This window comes from Cervus canadensis, chromosome 31, assembly GCF_019320065.1.
Source record: "Cervus canadensis isolate Bull #8, Minnesota chromosome 31, ASM1932006v1, whole genome shotgun sequence".
NCBI lineage: Eukaryota > Metazoa > Chordata > Mammalia > Artiodactyla > Cervidae > Cervus > Cervus canadensis.
Window position 1 is genome coordinate 13,684,047 of NC_057416.1, and position 24,048 is coordinate 13,708,094.

At 44.4% G+C, this 24,048-nt stretch overlaps 1 protein-coding gene across 4 annotated transcripts in view; it reads right to left on the reverse strand.

The window, feature by feature from the left end:
• Nucleotides 1-24,048, reverse strand: part of IRF2 (interferon regulatory factor 2) — an 82,728-nt gene that overhangs the window by 29,839 nt on the left and 28,841 nt on the right. For 3 of the 4 annotated variants that reach the window (XM_043454108.1, XM_043454109.1, XM_043454110.1), the window contains exons 2-5: nucleotides 11,464-11,559; nucleotides 3,124-3,223; nucleotides 1,531-1,707; nucleotides 1,175-1,221 (exon numbers count right to left, since the gene is read on the reverse strand). In XM_043454108.1, the coding sequence (XP_043310043.1) occupies nucleotides 1,175-1,221; nucleotides 1,531-1,707; nucleotides 3,124-3,223; nucleotides 11,464-11,550 (411 nt within the window). In that variant the 5' untranslated portion in view covers nucleotides 11,551-11,559. Of the gene's footprint in view, nucleotides 1-1,174; nucleotides 1,222-1,530; nucleotides 1,708-3,123; nucleotides 3,224-11,463; nucleotides 11,560-12,725; nucleotides 13,321-24,048 lie in introns of those variants that run through there. The other variant, XM_043454111.1, reaches the window with a different exon arrangement.

Here is a 24,048-nt window from a genome sequence, read left to right on the forward strand (position 1 = left end):
TGGTTTGCTTTTAAACATTGTGCTGTCTAGATAATTCGGATTTTCCTTCAACAGTTATTCTGGAGTAGAAATCAGAGTACTTGGCATCACTTTTAAGTTCAGTTCTAAGTTACCACGTGAACTTGGCCACATATCCTGCTGCCCTTGGGTCCGTGTCTCTCAACCCTCTCACGCCACCCATCTCTGCATCTGCAAAGGGGGTGCGCTGAAGCAGACCATCGTCTCTGCAATGGTCTACGGGCCCCGACTGTAGAGTCTGATCTTTGCTTAGCAACTGAAGCTCATCTTCAGTTTCTCATGGGATATTTGGCGATTCTCTGGCTTTTGAACAAGGGCCACCAATCAACACACAAAGACCCTCACGGGGTAGGGGGTTTCAGACTACACAACCGACCGAAAAGCTCACACACACAAACACATCCCTACGGAAGACCTTTGGGAGTTATGAAAGCTAGTTCGATATTGAGATCCACACAAATACAGGGCTTGAACAGACCACAAACTAATAGTCTATCAAGGGAAAAAAAAAATATATATATATATACACACACACATAAATAGATATACACACACATATAAATGTGTGTGTGTGCATACGTGTTCGGTCACTCAGTCACGTCCAATCCTTTTGCAACCCCATGGACTGTAGCCTGCCAGGCTCGAGGGGCCTGGTGGGCTACTGTTCATGGGGTCACAAAGCATCGGACATGACTGAGTGACTAAGCACACACATATATACTGCACATACACATATAAATGTAGGTATTTAACATAAGTTTATAATACCTAATATATTTTAAAATAGATTTAATGGCCTGAAAATATACTGGATATTATCAGATAGTAGCAGGTTGCTGGAGCTTAGCTGGAGCTAAGTGACCAGCTGGCAAGAGTTGCGGGGGCCAGATGGAGGCCTGAGACTGCCAGGCTCAGCGTGGATTTGTGAGTTCATTCATAAATCGCTCAGGGAAATTGGATGAAGCACGGGAGGTGTGTGTACCTGAGCCTACAAGCGGGCACATGCCAAAGAGGAGACATGAAAAGCACAGAAATCACAACAGCAAAGGAAGCAAGATTAAATACTTCACAGAGACCACATCGCATGTTTTCATGAGACAGACTATGAATCACTAGTATGATCACAACTTTGGCCTCCTCTCTGCACAAAGATTACCTTGATGTGCTTCACTCTGTCTTCTTTTTCTGTCTTTGGTTTCTTTCCTGTGGCAACAAAAACAGTTCGAGATTAATCCCAGAAGAACAGACAGACATTTCCCCTATGTTAAATTCTTTCTGAAACTCTTGGTGCATTTATTGCTGTAATCTGTAGATGCTTAAGATCCCAAACGTTTCTTTTCCTTTCTTTGGGGGCCCTGAGAGTCATTTTACCCAGCCAAGTAAGGGCAGAATTAACATCCACAATGGGAACAAGGGTTGTATCCTTGTTGTGGCTACTATTGTGGAAATCAAGAAATCACAAAGGCGCTATTTAAGCAACGGTTGTTTTAGCCAGTAAATATCTTTATCTACCTTTCTTAGAAGGTCGCTCAGACATGGGCAGCATCCGGTAGACTCTGAAGGCATTGTTTCCTTTCTTTATGCTTTTGTCTTTGACTTCCTCGATGTCAGGCAATGAGTTCATGGCACATCGGAAATTTGCCTTCCACGTTTTCGGGTCGGGTTTATCTATTCCTGGTTGATGCTTTCCTAACAAAATAGTCGAAAGAATTAAGGTTAAGAAAAAAAAAGAAAAAGAGAGGGAAAATTATTTCCAGAGTAAAAATTTCTGGAAACAGGATTGCTGGCGGGTTGTAGAGAGAATGCTTTTCATTCCAGGCCACGCCTACAATGAACAAATGTCCTGGTTTGTTCCAAGCTGAGAAGGTTCTTGGGATGTGGGAATTTTAGTTTTAAAACACAACAGTTCCAGGGCAAACTGGGACAGACTGGTCACCCTGGGTCTACAAAATAGCTTGAGAGAAAATAAGGGTAGAAATCAAAGTGAAAAATCAAGGTAAGGAAAAGAAAAAGCTAGGAGGCCAGGAAGGTTTCTTTGGTGGCTCAGCTGGTAAAGAATCTGCCTGCAATGTGGGAGACCTGGGTTCAATCCCTGGTTGGAAAGATCCCCTGGAGAAGGGAACGGCTACCCACTCCAGTATTCTGGCCTGGAGAATTCCATGGACTGTATAGTCCACGGGGTCGCAAAGAATCAGACACGACTGAGTGATTTTCACTTCACTTCACTTCACTTCAGGAGGCCAGGAGACCAACAAGCATGGGTCACTGGAAGGTCTCTTTTTCAATTGATTCTCAAATAAACAGCTCCCTGGTTAAATTATATTATAAATAAATAGCTACATAAATAAACAGTAAATAAATAATAAAAAAATAAATAGCTAAATAAATAGTAAGTAATAAAAAATAAACAGCTAAATAAATAAATAGTAAGTAATAAGAAATACATAGCTAAATAAACAGTAAAAGAAACAGCTCTCTAGTTAAATTTTATTATAAATAAATATAATCTCGACTACCTTTGGGGGAGATAATTCAACCAAGGTTTGCAGCTCCAGAACAAATCAGTTCTACATCCCCCTGATACACACCTGGGGAACTTCATCAGAAAACCACATTTATATGGCTGAGTTCCTTCATTGTTCACCTGAAACTGCCACAACATTGTTAATCGGATATACCCCAATAAACAATGTTTTTGGTGTTAAAAAATTAAAAAAAAAAAGAAAACCACATGTCCAGGAAATTTAAAGACTCAGTTTCTATGGAATGGGTAGAGCATCACTTCTGAGTGATGAAGTCTATACCTCACATGTCCTGGATGTGTCTGGAGATAAGTCACAGGTTTACCAGCACTAGCTTCGTGAAACCATAAGCCATGGCATTCATACATGCAGTAAAAATAAAAAGAAACAATAGCTAACAGTCTATCATATAACTGATATTTGCCAAGAGAGTAGAACTTAAATATTCTCAACCAAAAAACAAAGTACCCTTTAAATACCCTGCAATTTCATTTGTCAGTTTTACCTTGATTTTTTAAAAAGCATGAAACCAACCAAAAAAAAGCAACAGTGCCGGCCTCTGGAGATGATGCAGGATTCATACCTGTATGGATGGCCCAGTTTCTGAAGAGGGGTGCATCTTTTTCCACATCCCACCCATGTCTAGCAGCATGCATCCAGGGGATCTGAAAAATCTTCTTTTCCTAAAAAAAAAAAAAAAAAATTAATAAGAGCCGCAGCCAAGGGTTTCAGGCCATCATTGCAGAGAGTTCTAGCTCGTTTTAGCTAGTAAGACTCCCCATTAAGTAAAAATCACTGGGTTTGCTGAATATCTATGGTAAACCAAACCCATTTCCTCACTATGACCCAAAGCTTGACAGTCTACCAGGTGAGATTGAGAGGCAGGTGGAGTCTGTTAGGCTAGAAATAAATGTCAAGGTCAAAAGTGATGATCCGGGAAATGCCAATGTGTTTCATTATCTGTGCCTCCTTTTTTACAGGACCACAGGTAACTGGCCACTGACTGAAACGTCTATAGCTTAGGATTTAATCCTGTCACTTGGTAAAGAGGAACTCCAGCTGTCTTAGGTAAATTAAATATCAGGCAACTCTAGCATGGAAACATGTACACGAACATATGTAAAACAGACAGCCAGTGGGAATTTGAGGCGTGAAGCAGGGAGCTCAACCTGGAGCTCTGGGAGAAACTAGAGGGGTGGGATGGGCTGGGAGGTGGGAGGCAGGCTCAAGAGGGAGGAGACGTGTATATACCTATGGCTGATCCATGCTGATGTACGGTAGAAACCAACGCAATATTGTGATTATCCTTCAATTACAAATAAAGATATTTTTAAAAATTAGGCAACTCTCCAAAGCAACACTCATTTCACTGCGAAAGGGAAGTTGGGGTGTGTGAGGCCACTGTCAGAGACTGAGTATCTCAATCTGCTCATGAAGCCAACAGAAATGAAAGATTTTGTTTTATGGACTTCCCTGGCGGTCCAAGGGTTCAGTTCAGTTCAGTCGCTCAGTCGTGTCCGACTCTTTGCAACCCCATGGACCGCAGCACACCAGGCCTCTCAGTCCATCACCAACTCCTGGAGTTTACTCAAACAGGTTCAGGGGTTAGGACTCGGTGTTTTCATTGCGGGTGGGTGTGGGGACGGCACAGGTTTGATTCCTGGCTGGGGAAATAAAGATCCCGCATGCCAGATGGCGTGGCCGAAAATACACAAATATAATAAAACAAAATAGAGAAGTTAAAAAAAAAAAAACTTAAAAAGATTTTGTTCTAATCCCTATGTGTCTACTACCTGGCCTGAGGAGAAAGCAACAAATATAAACAAAGATGTACCAGTTATATGAGGATGATACTCCTTTCTGAAGAAAAGTCCCTTAAGTACAGTTCTTGTCATAGAAGACCTTCTCCATCTCTCTTACATCCCAACTCAAAACTGCTTAAATCAACCCTGGCAAGCATATGACTAGAAACTAGTGCTTTGGAGCCAAAACAGTAAAACTACTTATGTGAAACTCAGTTCACTTTGCATGTTCACACACTCTCAGTTTTGGTTCTTCCAAGACCCAAAAGAGCTGGGTACATGTTACTATTTCCGCTTTACAGTTAAAGAAACTGAGGAACAGATTTAAATTATCCATTCAAGGAACTCACGGTAATATTAGTAAATAACCAAATTCAAAACCTAGGTCATGTGACCCCATATTCAATCACTGGCTCACACTGCCAGCTGTCTCCCAGGGTTTAGATTTACATTTCCTGACCTACAACAGATCCACTGACTTGGATTCCATGGAGATTAAAGACTAAGAAAACTGGATTTTTTTAAACCTCTCAAGGTAGGTCTGATCATTTCTAGGGATGGGGAAAAAAAATCTCTGCACAATACACCGGAGCAGGAAAGTAAATGTCAGGAGGGATTTTCCACCACTTTGGTTTCACACAATGAAAGATACAAATGGGCCCCGCCAACCCAAAAGGGACCTGGTGCCTCCCCACAGAACCAGTCACAAAGCTGGAACTAAAAATATGTCAGAACATTTGAGGGTTCCCCAGAACTGCTAGAGGGGAAAATTCCATGTATATAAAACGTAGTCAATAAAGAAGAACTGAAAGTGAGAGGTTTTTCATAAAACCCTCCATGTTCATGCTGTATCATCCACTGAGAGAGGGCAGGGTTTCAGGTTGGCCAGTTTCAAAAGGACAGTGATCTGAAGAGGGTTGAGTGAAACTTTATTTTTTACGGTCGATGAATATCAGAGTGCAAAATCACTCAGTGCAGTTTTTAACATTCCCAGGGGGGAAAAAAAAAAACCCATAAATTTAGCTCTGAAAGAACTTTTCCTGAAGTACACAACCAGAATCTAAAGGTTTATGCTTAAAGATACAGACCCTTAAAGAATCAGATTCTTGTACTTTTTTCTAGATCAAAGGAGATCTGGGGTGATACAATCTGACATCAATCTCCTGAGACACAAAATTGATTCTGATAAGTAGATCTTTTCAAGCGTGTGTGTGCGTGCAAGCACACACAACTTAGTGTTTCAACAACAGCAACAAACATACACAAACACACCTCCAAACCTAGTCTCCCAGAAATCATGCCCAAATCACGAAACCATGAAAGTACTGACCGAACCTAGCAATCATCCACTCCAGTGTTCTTGCCTGGAGAATCCCAGGGACGGGGGAGCCTGGTGGGCTGCCATCTATGGGGTCGCACAGAGTCGGACACAACTGAAGTGACTTAGCAGCAGCAATCATCCACCATGAATCCCCTTGAAATGGGCAAAGGACCTGAACAGACATTTTTCCAGGGGGGCGGCACACACCGTGTATGGAAGGACTGAACCCAGCAGCAGAGTCCACTTGTATTTCCATATGTAGAGACCTCTGCCCACCTGTAGGCAGGAGAGATAAGCCCAGTTCAAGTTGAGAAAAACATCTGAGATAATTTTGAGCAACGCAGAACAAACGTACCTTGGCCCCAAGCGGAATCTAGCCTTCTTATCTCCCACGGCTGCTTCACTCCCCCAATATTTATAAGATGTTCCAATGCCGCTCGCTACTTTTGTTTGGACTTCTCACTGTGTTCTGAGATGGCCTGATATTTACACAAGTACAAGCCTGCTTTCAAAGTGCAGAGCAGGAAAAGGTCGGAATTACCCGATGACCTCCAGGTCTCAGGGAGGGGGCCTTGGCGCCTGGGTCCAGGCAGACCTCCGGGGAGAAACAGGAACCTCAATAATCAGGGTGGGAATCAATCGAAGTGACGAGAACAGTGAACCTGGATGCTGCCTCCTTTCTTCCTCAAGAAACAGCCCAGGGAAACCACAAAATCAAGCATGAGGACAAATCCAGAACAGATCTGGTCTCTTCCACAAGCCAGTCGAGAGACAGCCAAAAGGGAGCAGGCATTGCTCATAGTCAGGAACTAAATACAACCTGGGGGTCTGCTGTGGCTTCTGATGGAACAAATAAATCCTAGAAAGATATCTGGGGAATAGTCAAGGTATTCTGAATAGGACGGGGCAGTAATGACATTTTAAATGATGACTAATTATGATTAATTTTTTTTAAAATTAAGATTAATTTATGATTATCCATTTGGTAATGGTATTGTGAATCCATAAGAAAATGTTCTTGGGTCTTACAGATATACCCAGTCAGGGAGTTGCTTTAATCACCTCCCAACACAGATTTCTTAACTCTTAATAGTTGTTCAATCCAGATGTGAGTTTTAAATCTAGAAGGGAATTTGCTGCACTATTCTTTCTAGTCGTTAGATCATTCAAGCATACTATGTATATTTGCAAATACTCATAATAAACTGGCCCAAGCCACAGCCACTTTCAGGAGCTAGGTACAGTGCTGCTATGCGAACCTCCTCATCACTCCTCCAGAGGAATCCAGAATACCTGTTCCATCAGCCCCCACCCCCTCATGTATTGGAAGCAGGAGATGCAAACAAATTCAAGGCATTAATTAGCCACCTATTTATCTTCCCTGGTGGCTCAGTGGTAAAGAATCTGCCTGTTAAGCAGGAGACGCAGATTCGATCCCTGGGTCAGAAGATCCCTGGCAGAAGGGAATGGCAACCCACTTCAGTATTCTTGCCTGGAGAATTCCATGGACAGAGGAGACTGGTGAGCTCCAGTCCATGGGGTTGCAAAGAGTCAGACACGACTGAGCGACAGACTTTCATTCACTTCCCCACCCCTTCATGCACTGGAAGCAGGAGATGGAAACAAATTTAAGGCATTAATCAGTCACCTATTTATCTCTTACTGGGAATGCACTGGGTATGACGGAGTCTCCGTTTGAGAGCGATGTGACGTTGCCAGCCCAGTGTTCTTGAGTCTAATGATCTTAACAGAACAAAAACAGGGTCACCGATGTTCCTCCCCTTCAAGGAGCCATCCTTCATCCATTCATTCTCAGCACAATGTTACCTAGAGCCTCCAGCGTGGTCAGGCCTGGCACTGAGCTCTCAGCTACAGTCAAGACAGCCCTGGTATGCGGCCAGCCTGCAGTGCTTCCCCGTGAGCACCGGGAACAACAAACCCCCGAGGACAGCACAGCTTTTCTAAGAGTCACAACAGGCTTCAGCAGAAGAGAATTTGGGATGACCTCAAACCACTCAAAATACAAGTAGGGATTCTTGGGCTTATGAATGGGCAGGGAATAACAGTAGGGTCTGAGTGAAATATTTATGCAGACAGACGAATGCCAGTGAGCCTAAGTTAGCAGAAACCTATAAATAGATGCCCTGGGGAGGTGTGGGTACAGACAGGAAATGCCCCGAGGCCACCCAACATCTACAGTGACTACAGCTAGAGGGCGTTTCCGTCGGCATTGGGCCCTTAGGCAGCCCAGGAGCCGCGGGCACAGCATCGTCCTGGGAGGTGCCATCTGCTGCAGCCATCGCCCCCTCTCTGTCCTTCAGCCTCGCCCACGCCCAGCCCAGCAGATGACAAGGTGGTGGAGGTCTCCTGCCCTGCACCAGGGAAGGCACTCAGGAGCCAAGAGCCAGGTGAGTAAGGCTCCACACGATGGATTGCCTGAGAGGCCCTAAGTGTTCAGCTGCACCAAGAAGAATCCATTCACTTTCTGGTCCTCTTCAGAGCCCACTGGACTGCAAGGAGATCAAACCGGTCAATCCTGAAGGAAATCAACCCTGCCAATTCACTGAAGGGCTGATGCTGAAGCTGAAGCTCCAATCCTTTGGCCACCTGATGCGAAGAGCCGACTCATTGGAAAAGACCCTGATGCTGGGAAAGACTGCAGGCAGGAGGAGAAGGGGATGACAGAGGATGAAATGGTTGGATGGCTTTACCGACTCAATGGACATGAATTTGAACAAACTCCGGGAGATAGTGGAGGACAGAGGAGCCTGGAGTGCTGTAGTCCATCCAAGGGTTTGAAAAGAGTCGGACACAACTTGGTAACTGAACAACAAAATCCAAAGTACACAGACAGAGGGGTTGGAGGAAAAGGTATCTCGGTGGACAGCCCCAGTTAAGACGTAGCTCTGAGAGGGGGTATACGCTTCCTTGGACTGTCATAACAAACTGCCATCCACTGAATGGATTAGCACCATAGAAATGGATCCTATTATTTTTCCGGAGGCCAGAAATCCAAAATCGAGACATCAGCAGGGCAGTATTCCCTCCAAAGGCTCTAAGCAGGATCCTCCTTGCCTCTTCTGGCTTCCAGTGAGTCCAGGTGTTCTTGGCTTATGGCTGCAGCACTCTAGTCCCCACCTCCTTCTCCATGTGGCCTTTAGCTCTGTGGGTGTGTCTCCTCATCTGTGTCTTTTTTTTTATTTTTATGCAGACCATTATTTTAAAGTCTTCACTGAATCTGTTACAATATTGCTTCTGTTCTGCCTTTTGGTTTCTTGGCTGCTAGGCATGCGAGCTCTTGGCTCCCTAACCAGGGATTGAACCTGCACCCCCTGCATGGGAAGGGGAATTGTCTTAACCACTGGAACGCCAGGAAAGTCCCTCTCCTGTGTCTTATAAGGACGCTTGTCACTGGATCAGCCCACCAGATAATCCAGAAGGATTTCATCTCGACATCCTTAAGTTAAGTACATCGGCCAAGACCCTTTCTCCAAATAAGGTCACAACCACAGGTTCTGGGGGTTACGATGTGGACATATCTTTGAGGGGGTTACCATTCAACCTACTACAGACAACAACAAACTGCAGTGTATTAAGAACCCACTTGCAGGAGACATGGTGATGTTCGAAGCAAGCCACAGTGTCAAGCTAGCCAAAACGGTGGGTGGGTTTTGAAAAGGAAAAAGCAAAGGCAAACAACTGACTTCTCTTAAGAAATCAGGAACATTTGCTTTAATTTCACATCCTAAATCAATATAGGCAATAGTACCAGTTCTTCAAAATATAATCCTCCTAAACCTACGAGCCTTGGTTTCCTTGTCTGCAAAATGACAAAAAAATCTAGCTAATGACTTGTTAAAACTCAACATTCAGAAAACTAAGATCATGGCATCTGGTCCCATCACTTACTTCATGGCAAACGGATGTGGAAACAGTGCAAACAGTGACTTTATTTTTGAGGGTTCCAAAATCATTGAAGATGGTGACTACAGCCATGAAATTAAAAGACGCTTGCTCTTGGGAAGAAAAGTTATGACCAACCTAGACAGTTTATTAAAAAGCAGAGACATTACTTTGCCAACAAAGGTCTGTTTAGTCAATAGTCATGTATGGATGTGAGAGTTGGACTATAAAGAAAGCTGAACGCCAAAGAACTAATGCTTTTGAACTGTGGTGTTGGAGAAGACTCTTAAGAGTCCCTTGGACAGCAAGGAGATCCAACCAGTCCATCCTAAAGGAAATCAGTCCTGAATATTCATTGGAAGGACTGATGCTGAAGCTGAAACTCCAATACTTTGGCCACCGGATGCGAAGAACTGACTCATCTGAAAAGACCGTGATGCTGGGAAAGATTGAAGGCAGGAGGAGAAGGGGACAACAGAGGATGAGATGGTTGGATGGCATCACTGACTCTGTGGACATGAGTTTGAGTAGACTCTAGGAGTTGGTGATGGACAGGGAGGCCTGGCGTGCTGCAGTCCATGAGGTCGCAAAGAGTCGGACATGACTGAGCGACTGAACTGAACTGATGACTTGTTTCTTTGGAAGAGGCTAATTACAAAGCCCCTCCAGGATACAAACCTACAACACTACAGACACAGCAAGGCTGGAAAAGTATATTGTTTGCCCTAAGACCTTAAAATATAGGACAGGTCATTTGAAGTGAGCATATGCTTTACTTAAAATATTTCTGTTTACTTCTATGCCATCTTGTTTCAGAAGGGACTCATTTAAATCAATACATTCAAATCCAATACACCATTACATTTAAAATAAATGAAAAAAATAGGTAAACGAGAAAGAAGAAAAAAAAGAAATAAGATTGAAAGATATGAGAAGATAAAAATGAAGGAAGGAGTAATATTCATACAAAAATTATGCTGCAATATTTTGTACACTTGTTAGGAGCGGCCACAATCTGGCTGTCAGCTCTCCACACGTGATGCAAAGGTAAAGCCTGACCTGCTAAATTATTCATCGTGTCCTTAAGATTAAAAACACAGGGGGAGGTAGAAGAGGAAAACGCCACTTGCTCAGAAGAACCGTAATACTCCTGGTAGTGGGAGAGAAATCTCTCTTGGGCTGTCTTAAAGAAAGCATGATGTAGTCATTGCTTTTCTAGATTATAACTGAACGTTTCCAGGAGTTCTTTATTTTTACATCCAATGGCTTCCTGATTCATCCCCTAAGAGTCAGGATCAACTAAACTGAGAATTTTGAGGTTGATAAAAGTAAGAAAGTATTTATGTACATATGTGGGAGGGGGTTGTAAATGACAGAATACTGCTTTTTTCGGACAGGTAGGCACACAAACAGGGTTTCATAATAAAGTAAAGCATTTTTAAGACAAAAACAAAAGTTTTCTTTACGTAGAGAATACTGGAAAGAAAATCAATATGCTCCTTTCCCAATAGAAAGCCCTAGAATTTCCATGTCCTCCAACCCTAGAAAACCAGAAGCAAGAAAGAATATTCAGAGATGGAGAAGGGTAAGAAGCACTTAATAGAAATACAGTGAGAAGCTTCCCACAACAGTCATACATGAGACCAGAGCCTTAACTCAGGGTTGAGGCTACAGTCTGAAGTGATGACAAATCTTCTTTTTACGATTCTTTGATATTTTCATAATCATTTTTGCTTGGTTGGCTTTTGTAATAAATCAGCATAATATTTTGAAAACAAAGAACAACTTTACTTGCAGCAGTCCACACGCAGCTGCTTTTAGTAGGGATCTCTCTCACACAGACACACGCACTCACATACATACATGTACACACACACACACACATGCACACACTTACCTTGCTAAGCCACTTCAGCCCTGGTATCATATTTGAGTTGATCTGTTCTTCCAGCCACGGGCGCATACGCATCCTTTCCACCGGCATGGTGTCCTTCTGCAGAAGAGCAAACACAACATCAGGCATTTCTGCTGCTCACTGTCATGTCCGCAGATGAGGTCTGACACCATGCCTGACGACCGTATGCTCCTCTTCCTCAAAATCACACAGCTTATGTGTACCCTGGGGCCGCGGGGCTACGAGAGCGTATTAGGGGCTTTGCCCTGGAGCATCCTGCCCCACTCATTCCCGAGGGGCTGTCTCCGTGGGGCGATGGTGAGTGAGGACCACACCTGCTCTCAGCTAAGAGGATCCCATGATGCAGAAACTGCAGCCAGAGGGCTTGGATACCTAACGCTGGGTTTTGCGCATGTGTGCTCCGTTGCCGCCAACTTTTTGAACCCTATGGACCGTAGCCCGCCAGGATCCTCTGTCCATGGGATTATCCATGCGAGAATACTGCAGTGGGTTGTTAACTTCCTCCTCCAGGGTATCTTCCTAACCAGGGATCAAACTCGCATCTCCTGTGTCTCTGGCATCGGCAGGCAGATTCTTTACCACTGTACCACCTGGGAAACCCTAAGGCTGGGTCTTACCCCCTCCCAACTTAGCTGTGTTTATGGCAGATACCTTCAGTGTATCAGGTACCCAGAGGACCAGTGTTTTACAAGTACCCTTGGGCATCACCTTTTTAAGAGCCAAGGGTGGACACAGTAGCCATTCCTTTGGGGTATCTGAGTTATTCACAAGCTTCAACATCCCGACACAGGCACGTATGGGCAAGGTCTTAAGGTATCAGTTCATTTGGCTCCAAGGTCTTTCACCAATTAGCCATCCCCTCCTGATGTAGCCTGTCTCCCCGCAGAGCACACCAGCCTCCTGCTCTGGCTTCAGCGTCACTTTTATGTGAAAGCATCTCTTATTCATTGTGCTCCCTTAAGGATCTTTCTTCACTGTCACCCACCCCCTCTGACCTGGGGTCACCTTTCCTCCACTAGCCCACAAAACACCTCCCCCTTGCTCCTTCCAGATGCATTTCTACAGTCTATCCCTCGCCCACCTAAATATACCCAGAGTGGGATCACTCATTCATCTTCAGCCTATTTACACACAAGTTTGCATTCAGTGCAAAAGCAGAGACAACGGCAACCAAGCCTCCAATTCCACAGGACTTCATGGACAGTGGGAGACATGACGCTCTTTTCAATCCTTGGCTGCCTCACCTATCCTTGGTTCATTTTCTCCTCCAGAAATGAGCTCTGGATATTCTGTTCCGATGACTTCGGGCTGGGATGATCACAGTCTCAGTAACGCTCTCTTCCAGCTCGCAGAGGACTTCCTGTCTCCTCCAGCCCAGCCCGCAGCTTGCACCAGAGGGCAAGCATCACTATCAGCCACCTGGAGCTGCACTCTCTGCCCGTAAAGCCTATTTCGACTCTAGAATTAAGCCTAGCCCTTGCCTTTCCCTTGGACCTTTTCCCTACTTCTGACCCACTCACTGTCACAGACACCGCCTCCTCCTTGCTCCTCTTTCCCGGCCTTGCCAATCCCAAGCCATTCTCCAAGACCCAGTCTCCACCCTCCTCCCCACAAGGCCTCCCAGACACGCCAGCTGCACGACCCACAATGCCCACGATCTTGCACTGCTCATCGGAAAATCAAACACTGCTAGAGGGCAGCTATTCTAAGGTTGTGTTTATTCTTACTAACTCTTACCTTTTTAAACGGAAACTTCTCAGCTGTGCCCACCCTCTCGTCCTATCCAAAGAGTAAATTCACTGAGAGCAGGAACTCCAGCTCCCATAGGTCTTTGGATAATCCTACAAAACCTAAATGCACCCACAAGAGAGGTGGAATACAAGAACCAGTTCTGCAAGTCAGCCAAGATGGGGTCACCACAGCAGGCTGGCCCTGTCCACTCATCTGGTGGCCTCAGGAGTGACAGGAACCGCAGGGACACCCCAAAAAGACGTGGAACAGCCACAGGGGGCCCCCACACAGCTGCTCTGAGTGGGTCTCAAGCTGTTCCAATCGCTCACTCCTTCATCCACCCACTCAGAGGTCATCTATCAAGAGTGATGTTCCAGGAACAGGAAGGAAGGAGATGGTCCCTGCCATCTAGGGACCCCCAGTCTAGCAGGAGACAGGGGACAAGACAATTCCCACAGCCCAGGGCACCTCCTGTGTACAGAATGATAAGGAGTTGCAGAGCGTTCTGGAAGCGTGGGGGAAAGCTTGTCCACATTAGATCCACTGGGTGACCGACCATGGCAAGGGCTCTGCCCAGCTGGCCCTGCAGATCCCCGTTCTTAAAAAGATCTCAAGACACAGAGCGGGGGCAGGTAGATCCGGGCAGTAGAGAGGGGCGAGGAGGCGTGGATACGAGGTGACAAGCTCTTCTGAGTGGACAAGATGACAAGCAGAACCGCTGTGGCCCAGGAACCTCTGCAGCCCCTCCCTTAGCTTAGCAACACGGAAACACGCCCCTGCTTTCCATCGGCAACTTATAACATGCTCCTCCCCTATTTTTTATTTTTTTCACAAACGACCCATTTAGGGAAAAATGGTCACCTGAAATAAGGCAAAAAACTTTCTATCTTTAAAGCCTGTGTGGGGAAATACAATCAATCTTCATTATTCGAGGATTTCATATTTGCAAATGTACCTACTCACTATGTATATTTCTGTCATCCAAATTGATCCTTGGGGTGTTCCCTGGCTCTTCACAGACATGCCCAGAGACGCGAAAATCCTGAGTCAGCCGGTGCACACGCTCCCAACTAAGGTGAAACTGGTGACATCCTGCCTTCTTATTTCAGCTCTCACACTATAAATACGTGTCCTTTTCAGAGTCTATCCAGTGCAACATTTTTCACATTTTCCTGCTTTTTTGTGGGTGATTTTGCCATTTAAAACGGCCCCCAGAGAGGGCTGTCTGAAACGCTGTCAACCATGTCTAAGTCCAAGAAGGCTGTGAGGTGACTTTTAGAGAAAATACGTGTGTGAGATAAACTTCCTTTAGGCACGAGTTACTGCTTGTTGTCTACAAAACGTATTAAATATAGAGTCTTTAAAACAGAAGCACGTAAAACAAGATTACATATCCATGAGTTGATGAAAATGTGATCAGGAGCTCACAGGAACCTAACGTCTTTGGAGAAGAGGGAAATGCGGACACAGACACAGAGAGAGAGGGGCTTCCCAGGTGGCTCTGCGGAAGAATCTGCCATGATGCAGGAGGTGCAGAAGATGTGGGTTCGATCCCTGGGTCAGGAAGATCCCCTGGAGGAGGAAATGGCAACCCACTCCAGTATTCTTGCCTGGAGAATCCCATGGACAGAGGAGCCTGGTGGGCTACACAGCCCATAGGGACTTGCCTAGAGTCAGACACAACTGAGTGACTGATCATACACACACACACACACACACACACACACACACACACACATACACACACACATGCTCGCACACAGAAGCCCATGTGCAGACACAGCCACGGGGGCAGACAGCCATTCGAGGACACAGGCAGAGACTGGAGTGATGCAGCCACAAGCCAAGGACTGCATGCAACCACCAGAAGCAGGAGGAGGCCAGGAACGATCCTCCCCTGGAGGTTTAAGAGGGAGAACAGCCCTACAAACACTTTAACTTGGGGCGTCCAGCTTTCAGAACTGTGAGAGAATAGATTTCTGCTGAAGTCACACGGTTTGTAGTACTGTGTTATGGCCACCCTAGGAAACTTAATGCAGAAGATGCTCTGAGTCAGGTGACAGGTCTCCTACTCTGTCTACAGTTAAGGGAAGATGAGGACAGCAGACAGTCCAAAGACCCCGGGGGCAGGAGGACCAGCTGCAGAAGGCAGTCAGCAACAGGGTGATGTCAGAGACAAGCTGACCCCATAGGCCTGGAAAATCAAGCTTAGGATTTTGGTCATCATCCCAAGAGTAAAGAGAAAACTAGAGATTTATACCAACCAATGATATTACCAGTGTTGTGAACAGTAAAGATAAGAGTTGATTATAAAACCTAGACCAGGGCTCCACCAACATTAACGCACATACAAATCTAGATTCAGGAGGTCTAGGTGAGCCCTGGGATTCTCAGTTTCTAACAAGCTCCTAGGTCACTGGACCGCACTCTTGAGGAGCAAGGCTCCAGACTCACTTGGTTCTTCTGCGAAGAGTCTGGTTCTTCTTGCTACAAAGTCTGGTCGTCCCGGCAGACAGCCCGCCTCTACGAGTCTCTGTGCATCGTGTTCTGCAGTGTCATCTACCTGTTGACCCAGTCCGTTTACATACGTCCTTCTAACAAGGATGCAGCTCAGCCAAACCTCAATGTTTACAGCTCACCTAGCCAAACTCTATGGAAATCCCACATATGGAAACTATTCTAAATCTTTAGTCAGGACTGTCATAAATTATAAGCAGATTTTTAGGAAAAGCAAATACAGCAAGTATCTGATCAGAGTAGGGAAAACTCTATTATCAAGTGCTTCACTTATTTCAGGTTCCATGGTGTGTGTGTGTGTGTTTAATAGCTAGGACATTCCCGATGATACACAGTGAAAGCTAACCCTTTTACACGGAAGCACTTCCTCTTTCTTACTCGATTTTAGAGCCTAGCTCCCCCTCCCACACACTAAACAGGTAATGAATTACCAGTGGTCTTGCCACATGACCCAGAATAAAAAGGTTGCCATTTGACGTAGATTTCTCACGACTATCAGAGGCTGAATATGCATCTGTGAAAGGAAGGGAAGGTAGAACTCAACATTGATCTAGCACATGCCTACGAGGCATGTGTTTTCCAGTTTCCATCAGGGAAATTCAAGGTGCTAGCCGGGTCTTCCTTCTTTGATGCACGTTTCCCTTGGGAAGAAACACTCAGGCCACAGGAAACCGGAAGAGAGTTGAAAAAGTCAGCAGACTCAACAGGGAAGACAAAGAGGTGCTATTTTTGCCAAGAGGACCGAAATACATCAGAAACTGGGACCTTTGTGTTCCAGTTCTGACTCTGTTGTTCCTACCGTGCGTCCCTGGGTCAGTCACTCAATCTATCCAGTGGACACTGTAATCATCTAGAAAAAGGAGGGGTTTCACAAGGATATTTTCCAAGGTTATCTGTGACTCTAGGAATCCTTTTGTAACATAAAGGCTCATAACCTGATTTGTCTTTTTTTGTAAGCTTCATTTCCTGTACACTGGAACTTAAATTTTATGGTTCTATAAAACCTAAACATGGGCTTCCCTGGTGGCTTGGATGGTAAAGAATCTGCCAGCAATACAGGAGACCCAGGTTTGATCCCTGGGTCGGGAAGATTCCCTGGTGAAGGGGATGGCTACCCATTCTAGTATTCTCACCAGGAGAATTCCATGGACAGAGGAGCCTGATGGGCTACAGTTCATGGGGTGGCAAAAGAGTTGGACATGATTGAATGACTACACTTTCAAACCTAAAATATGAAGCATCTATCCTCAAGTTTGACTTTGAGAAATCAGCTAGCCTAACATCTTTGAGATTTGGAGTTGGGATCATCTTTGAAACCATGGCATTGGCTATAAATCAGTTCAGTGCATGGCAAGTATTTAGAATATTACTGGCACCAGTGCTGCTACATAAAGGCACAAGAGCTGTTCACTGTGATTCACGGGATAAACTCACATCCCCCATGAGGCTGACAATAACTCTGGTCCTGATTAGTGCCATTAACTGAGAGCTTGAATTTTAACCTAAATAACTGCAGCTTGGCTCTCAGAATAGTAGGCCACTTACTGAGCACTTCCTACATGCTGGCCATGAAAGCCAGGGTTTTCTGTGAGCTTCTCACTTCTCTTCAACCCCAGAAGGTAGGGACTTTATTACCCATATTTCAGATGAGGGGCTAGGCTGGGGAACTACCCAAGACAATCTGCTGATCACTACGGGAGCCCAGACTCTCGTTCAGGTCTGTCTGCAATGCCCAGGCTCAGAAACCCTAACATCTGCCTTCCTCTTGCTTCGGAAAACACTCAGATGGTCTTTTCACTGTTCTACTTATGGAAACTTTCCCAACCCCTCTCTGATTTGCATACCATTGACATGTTAATCATCCTAAAACACCACTTAAATCATGTTAATGTTCAGTACCAGAGACTTCTAACGTCCTTGCTGGATTTAGAGAATTAAACTCTGGGCTGAGAGAGGGGGGTTGCTTCTGACAATGGCACGGTAGGTAATTCAGACCGAACTCCCCTAGTGAATAACTAGGAAACCTGAACAAAGTGTGTTTTTTAAAATATGGTTAGAAATATCAGAGAACTAAAAAGGTGGTAAAGAATTAGGAGGGCAAGATCTTGGGGAAAGAAGGAACGCAGGAAGGTAAGCCTGATATTTGGGGCTGCTCTTCTCCAAGCCTAGGAGCAACTGCTGAACCCAGAGAGGAAGCTGCAGGGCTTGAAGCTGAGCAGGGGTGCAGACACTTCCAGTGACCAGGGGCAGAAGAACTGAAGTCAGGAGCCAGCTAGGAAAAGGGAGTCCTGGGAACTCCCCGCTCCCAAACATGAAAGTCATGTAAGGTGTAAAACGAAATGGAAATAGACTAGCCTCAAACACTAAAACCTGGCTTTGATTAATCTCAATCCTTGATCAAACTGAAATGATCTGGAACTACCAGAAGTCACCTTAACACATATCTTGAGGAAAGATAGCATTATCCTAAGATTTATATCCTATCTGGTGTTTTTCAGATACAACGGCCAGCATTCAATCAATATAGCTAGGAATCCGAGGATGAAAGACAACAAAATAGAAAACCAAGGAGAGTAGTAGACAATAGAAACGGACCAACAGGGACACACACACAGATTTTATACAGATCTAATGAACACACACACATCAGTGCTTCCAGCCATAGTCTTTAAACAACTAGGCTTAACACATTTTTTTTTGTGTGTGTGTGTGTGTTAATCACATTTTCATTTATTATTTTCAGTGGGAGAAATGTTCCATGGTAGAAGTTTTTAGAAATCTTTTCATACAGTATAGGAGTTTTACCTCTTGTGGGAGAGGGTGGCCCCTATAGAAACATAATTATTATTCTTTTTTTTTTTTTTTTTTTTAGGCTTAACACATTTAAGGAAATAAACTACAAGATGGAAAATTTTTTTAGAGAACTGAAAACTATAAAACTGGAAATTCTACACTAAAGGATAACTACTGATACTTCAAAGTAAGAATTCAAAGGATGAGTTTACCAACAGATTAGACACCACTGGGGGAAAACGTGAACCGGAAGACAAAACAGACAAGAATGAAGCACTGAGACAGAAGAGTGGGATATGTGTAATAAAGGATCACAAATCCATAACACTGATAGATTGTATCTTAGACCTAAAAAGTTCTGGCGGTTTAGTAGCTAAGTTGTGTCTGACTCTCTTGCGACCCCATGGACTGTATGTAGCCTGCCAGGCTCCTCTGTCCATGGGACTCTCCAGGCAAGAATACTGGAGTGGGTTGCCATTTCCTTCTCCAGGGGATCTTCCCAACCCAGGAATCGAACCCGGGTCTCCTGCATTGCAGGTAGATGATTTACCGACTGAGCTATGAGGGAAGCCCAAAAGGTCTAGATATGGGTAGTTGGAAGTTCTACAAAGATAAGAGAGAAGAAGCAATATTTCAAGAGACAGTGATCAATTACCATCTAATCACAAATTTAATACTCACTACAGATCCCGAACTGACTACTATAAATAAAGCCACACCTCCGCATATCATAGGACCTTTGATAAAAACCAAAAATATAGAGAAAAAAATCTTAAAATCAGCAGAAGAAAAACAGTTTCTTAAAAAAAAAAAAAGGCTCATGACCTTCAAAAAATACAAAACCCAGAAGCCTTCTAGTGACTACTCAACAGAAACCATGGAAAACAGAAGATGATGGAAAAGATGCCTTTAAAGCACCTGAAGTAGGACTTCCCTGGCGGTCCAGGGGTTGGGACTCTGCATTTCCACTGCATGGGGCGCGGGTTCAGTCCCTGGCTGGGGAATTAGGATCCCCGCATGCTGTGTGTCGAGACCCAAACAATTAAGTTAAAATAAATTTTAAAAAGCACCCAAAGAAAATAATTGCTCTTTTTAAATGTTAAATACAGTGTAAATTTCCTTCAGGAATGAAGAGGAAGTAAAGGCATCTTCACTTAGAGGCAAACCTAGAGAACTTCTACCAGCAGCCCCCCGCATGTCAGTTCCCAGTTACAGAGTCACAGATGGTGGGTCACGCGTGGTAAGAAGGCAGGCAAAAGCCTGGGAGCGAAGTAGCTGATAAGCACAGGGCTTGACTTGGGGGCTGTGTCACAGAAGCCAATCACAGTGGAGCCCAGCCCCATGGCTTCTGCAGCTGCATCATTTGTTTTAAATATGCCTGTGCAGGCTTCTTGTTCTCCCCACTTAGCCACGTGCCAGCCCTCTGATCAACCGACATAAATGTCACCCTCCCGACAAAAGCCAACTCGAGTCTGTTTTCACCCATTAACCCTCTCTCACAGTTCTAACCACTGGACCCTCTCCCCCTATGGATGTATTGTCTGCAGTATCTATTCATCCAGGGTACCACGAAATATTTATTCAACACACATTATTACGAGGAACTGTGTGCTAAGTGCAGAGGAGAATTCAAAGACGTGTAAGACACGATCACTACCCTCGAGGAATTAGTAAATTAACTGGGGGCATGAGACATAAATTACATAAAGCTAACTAATAATACTATAATTATCATAATAAAAGACTGCAATAGAGATCAGAAGGCAGTGGATGATTAAATGCCAACTAGGTGAACTCGTTCATAAATCATTATTAGATGGGTTCCTAACCGAAAGCTTTATGGTACAGGAAGAGTTTACAGGCTAGGGCGGGATCACTTACGCAGACAGAAGGCAGCAAGCCGACTCAGGCAAGGTGAGCATTGGTGTTTATGGCCAAAGCAGAACTAAGGAAGGCCTCTTTGCTGATGTGGACAGAGCAACTGATTCACGTACCAACAGAATGGATAGTTCACATATTCATATATTCATCACTAACCCTCACGATAGCCCTTGTCAGTTAAGTATAACTATCCCCATTTTAGAGATGAGGGAAAGCAGAGCTTACAAAGGTACATTTAAAAAAAAAAGTGCAGGTCACCCAAGCCCCCAGATTTGAATCTGGGAACCGAGATTTGAACCCAGGTTTTGCTGGAGGGTCTCAAATGCCCCACTAGACATGGGGCTTGTTTGCAGGGGTTACTGAAAAGTCCTGAATGGCCATGTTTCATCATGAACCAAGCACCACTCCACACATGAAGGCAAGGAAGCCAGTGGCCAGAGCTACTGCTCTGTCGAGGATGGTGGCTCTGAGGAAAGGAAAAACACACAAGTGGCGATACACTCGTAGGAATATAACACAGCAATTTTTAGTGGCAGTTTCTCCTGGACATACAGTAGTCCTTCCCAAAATGTAAGTTCCTCTTACATGACATCCTATGCTCCTCACATTGCCTTTATGTACCTTTTTGAAAAAAAAAAAAAAAAATTTCAGTTCAAAATGATGTGAACTTAGAGGAAGATGGAATTAAAAATTAAAAATCACCATCACCCTAACTGTTATCATCATTATCTTTATCCCCATCACACTGGTTCAAGCCCTTACTAAGAATGAGATACCAATGCTCATAACACACAGTTATACTTCGCTAAACTTTCTCTCCACTTATAGCAGCACCCCAAACTGTATGTGCAATTATCTGGAGAATCAGAAAAAAAAAAAAAAAAAAGATTCTCTGACCCCATCCTGGAACTACTGAATAAGAATCTCCAGGGCTTAAGAATCAGTTATTTATTTTTAAAATTTTTTATTTTGTATTGAGGTATAGCCAGTTAACAGTACTGAGACAGTTTCAGGGACTGTCAGGGACTCAGTCATATACAAATATACATGTATCCATTCTCCCCCAAACTCCCCTCCCATCCAGGCTGCCACATAACACTGAGCAGGGTTTCATGCATTATACAGTAGGTCCTTGTTGGTTATCTATTTAAATAGAGCAGTGTGTACCTGTCCATCCCAAATGCCCTAACTATCCCTTCCCCCCACCCCACCCCCGGCAACAATAAGTTCATTTTCTAAATCTGTGAGTCAAGAATTAGTTATCTTTTATTATCCTCGGATACTTTAAATGCAGGTAAGTGTATGTAGTGATACATACACTTAGAATCATTAGCCAATGGCCTTTCGGATTTCACATGGTTAGTGAACAATTGAGTCATAGGGAAACAGGGAGGCCAATGGTGAATAAATTTCCTCATCAATGGAATACAACTGCATATGAAATTAAAGTCTAAATACCTCTAAGCACTGCAAAGCCAGTTTCCCATACTGAGAATTATCCAAACTACCATTTTGCATATTCACTACTGCACACCCACAAATTTCTTATTAGGCATGTTTTCTATACCCTTTTAGAAGACATTACCAGAGCTCCTGTACAAAAATCTCCCTGTTTCTGACCACAAACTGCCCTGGCACCTGAAACAGGTCGATTTAGCCTCTGAATCACAACTGTAAGTTGACAGAGAAATTGACTTACAGCCTCCACACATGTGCTCGAAAGACACCAAAATATCTCTGGTTTTCAGTACTGCAGGTGAGCCAACGGTCATTCTAGAAAACAGTTCTCAATGTGGCCAAAAGAGAACAGAAGGACTCCACCCAGGGAGGAAGCCTTGAACATCCACGCCACACGGCACATCTGTGCAGACGTGCGCTCCCCACGAGAGGGTCCACCTCCCCCCGCCACGCTCCGCATCCCTGCTCTGTCTCCCAAGAACGTCCACTCTCGGGGCCCACTCCTTCCCAGACACAGCTCCCAAACACTTCACTGAAGATGGGTCTCACTGCCTCCCTCTTCTTATTTGCTCACGTGGCAAAAATTCAGGACTGGGCTGAATAGTTGTTGCTTAGTCGCTAAGTCGTGTCAGACTCTTTTGAGACTCCATGGACTGCAGCCTGCCAGGCTCCTCTGTCCCTGAGACTCTCCAGGCAAGAATACTGGAGTGGGTTGCCGTTTCTTCCTCCAGGGGAACTTCCTGACCCAGGGATCGACCTCACGTCTCCTGCTTGGCAGGCAGATTCTTTACCACTGAGCCTCCTGGGAAGGCCCTGGCCGAATAGTACCCAGTCATAATAATAATAATACCATTATAGATTTATGGATTATCACTTCACCAGAGCTTTCAAACAGTCTCTGTCTTTTGTTGTTGTTGTTCCTTCTCCATCAATGCTTCTCTTTCTCCATGGGAGCACTTTTAGATTTTTCTATCCTCACTTCCACACTCATTGATCCCAGCAAATGATTTTGCCTCCCACCCCAGAGAGATAAACAGAGGTCACCACTCTTCTTTCTGAATGTCTGACTCCCTCCCCTCTTCAGGCTGCTCTGTGACCTCCTTTCATCCTTCTTCAGACCAAGTGGGTGGTAATGTCACTCTGCAACAGGGAATGTGGAAGGTTTAAGGGAAATACTTAGCATGATCATCTCTGGGTCCATCCATCCATGATGCTGCCAGTGGCCTAGAGATGACCATTCTAGGTGAAGTAAGTCAGAGAAAGACAAGTATCATATAATAGCACTTATGTGTGGGATCTAAAACAAAATGATACAAATGAACTTATTTACAAAACAGAAATAGACATACAGATGTAGAAAAACAAATTACAGTTACCAAGGGGAAAAGGTCAGTTGGGGGGGTAAGGATAAACAGATTAAGAGTTTGGGATTAACAAATACACATTACTGTACATAAAACAGATAAACAACGAGGATTTCCTATATAGCACAGGGAACTATACTCAATCTTGTAATAAGCTATAATGGAAAAGTCTTAATATGTACATATCTATGAATATATATCTATATATATATGCATAACTGAATCACTGCAGTACATCTGGAAGTAATACAATACTGTAAACCAGCTATACTTCTACTTGAGAGAGAGAGGAAAAATACTGAGGTTGGTTTCAGGTCTATTGAATTTCAGATATCTCTGGGATATCCCAAGAGATGCCAGATGGGCAATTAGATACGTGACGCCAGAGCCCAAGAAAAAAGTCTTGCCTGGTCATAGTCAGGCACCCCATTACAGATCGTTCAAATGCCATCTCCACAAAGCCCACACTGGCGAATTCGAAACTGCCCTTAAATTCATAATATACACTGCCTCTATCATGTACCCTATGCTGTCTTCGCTGCATTTTGCCTTACTCCATCGAGACAAACTTCTGTTAACATTGCTACACCTGTTAACACGTAGAACTATCTAGAACATCTAGCCTTGCACTTTGTTCCCAGAAGGTAGCCAATAAATGTACACCAGCCCCCTCCAGCAGTACTGGACATGTTCTAAGTGGACAGGTCAGGGTCTGATCTCAGCCCCGTGACTTGCATGTGACGGTGACCCACCTTTTTCATCTGTAAAACAAGCGGTACCAATGTCCTGGGGCTTCCCTGGTGGCTCAGAAGTAAAGAATTCT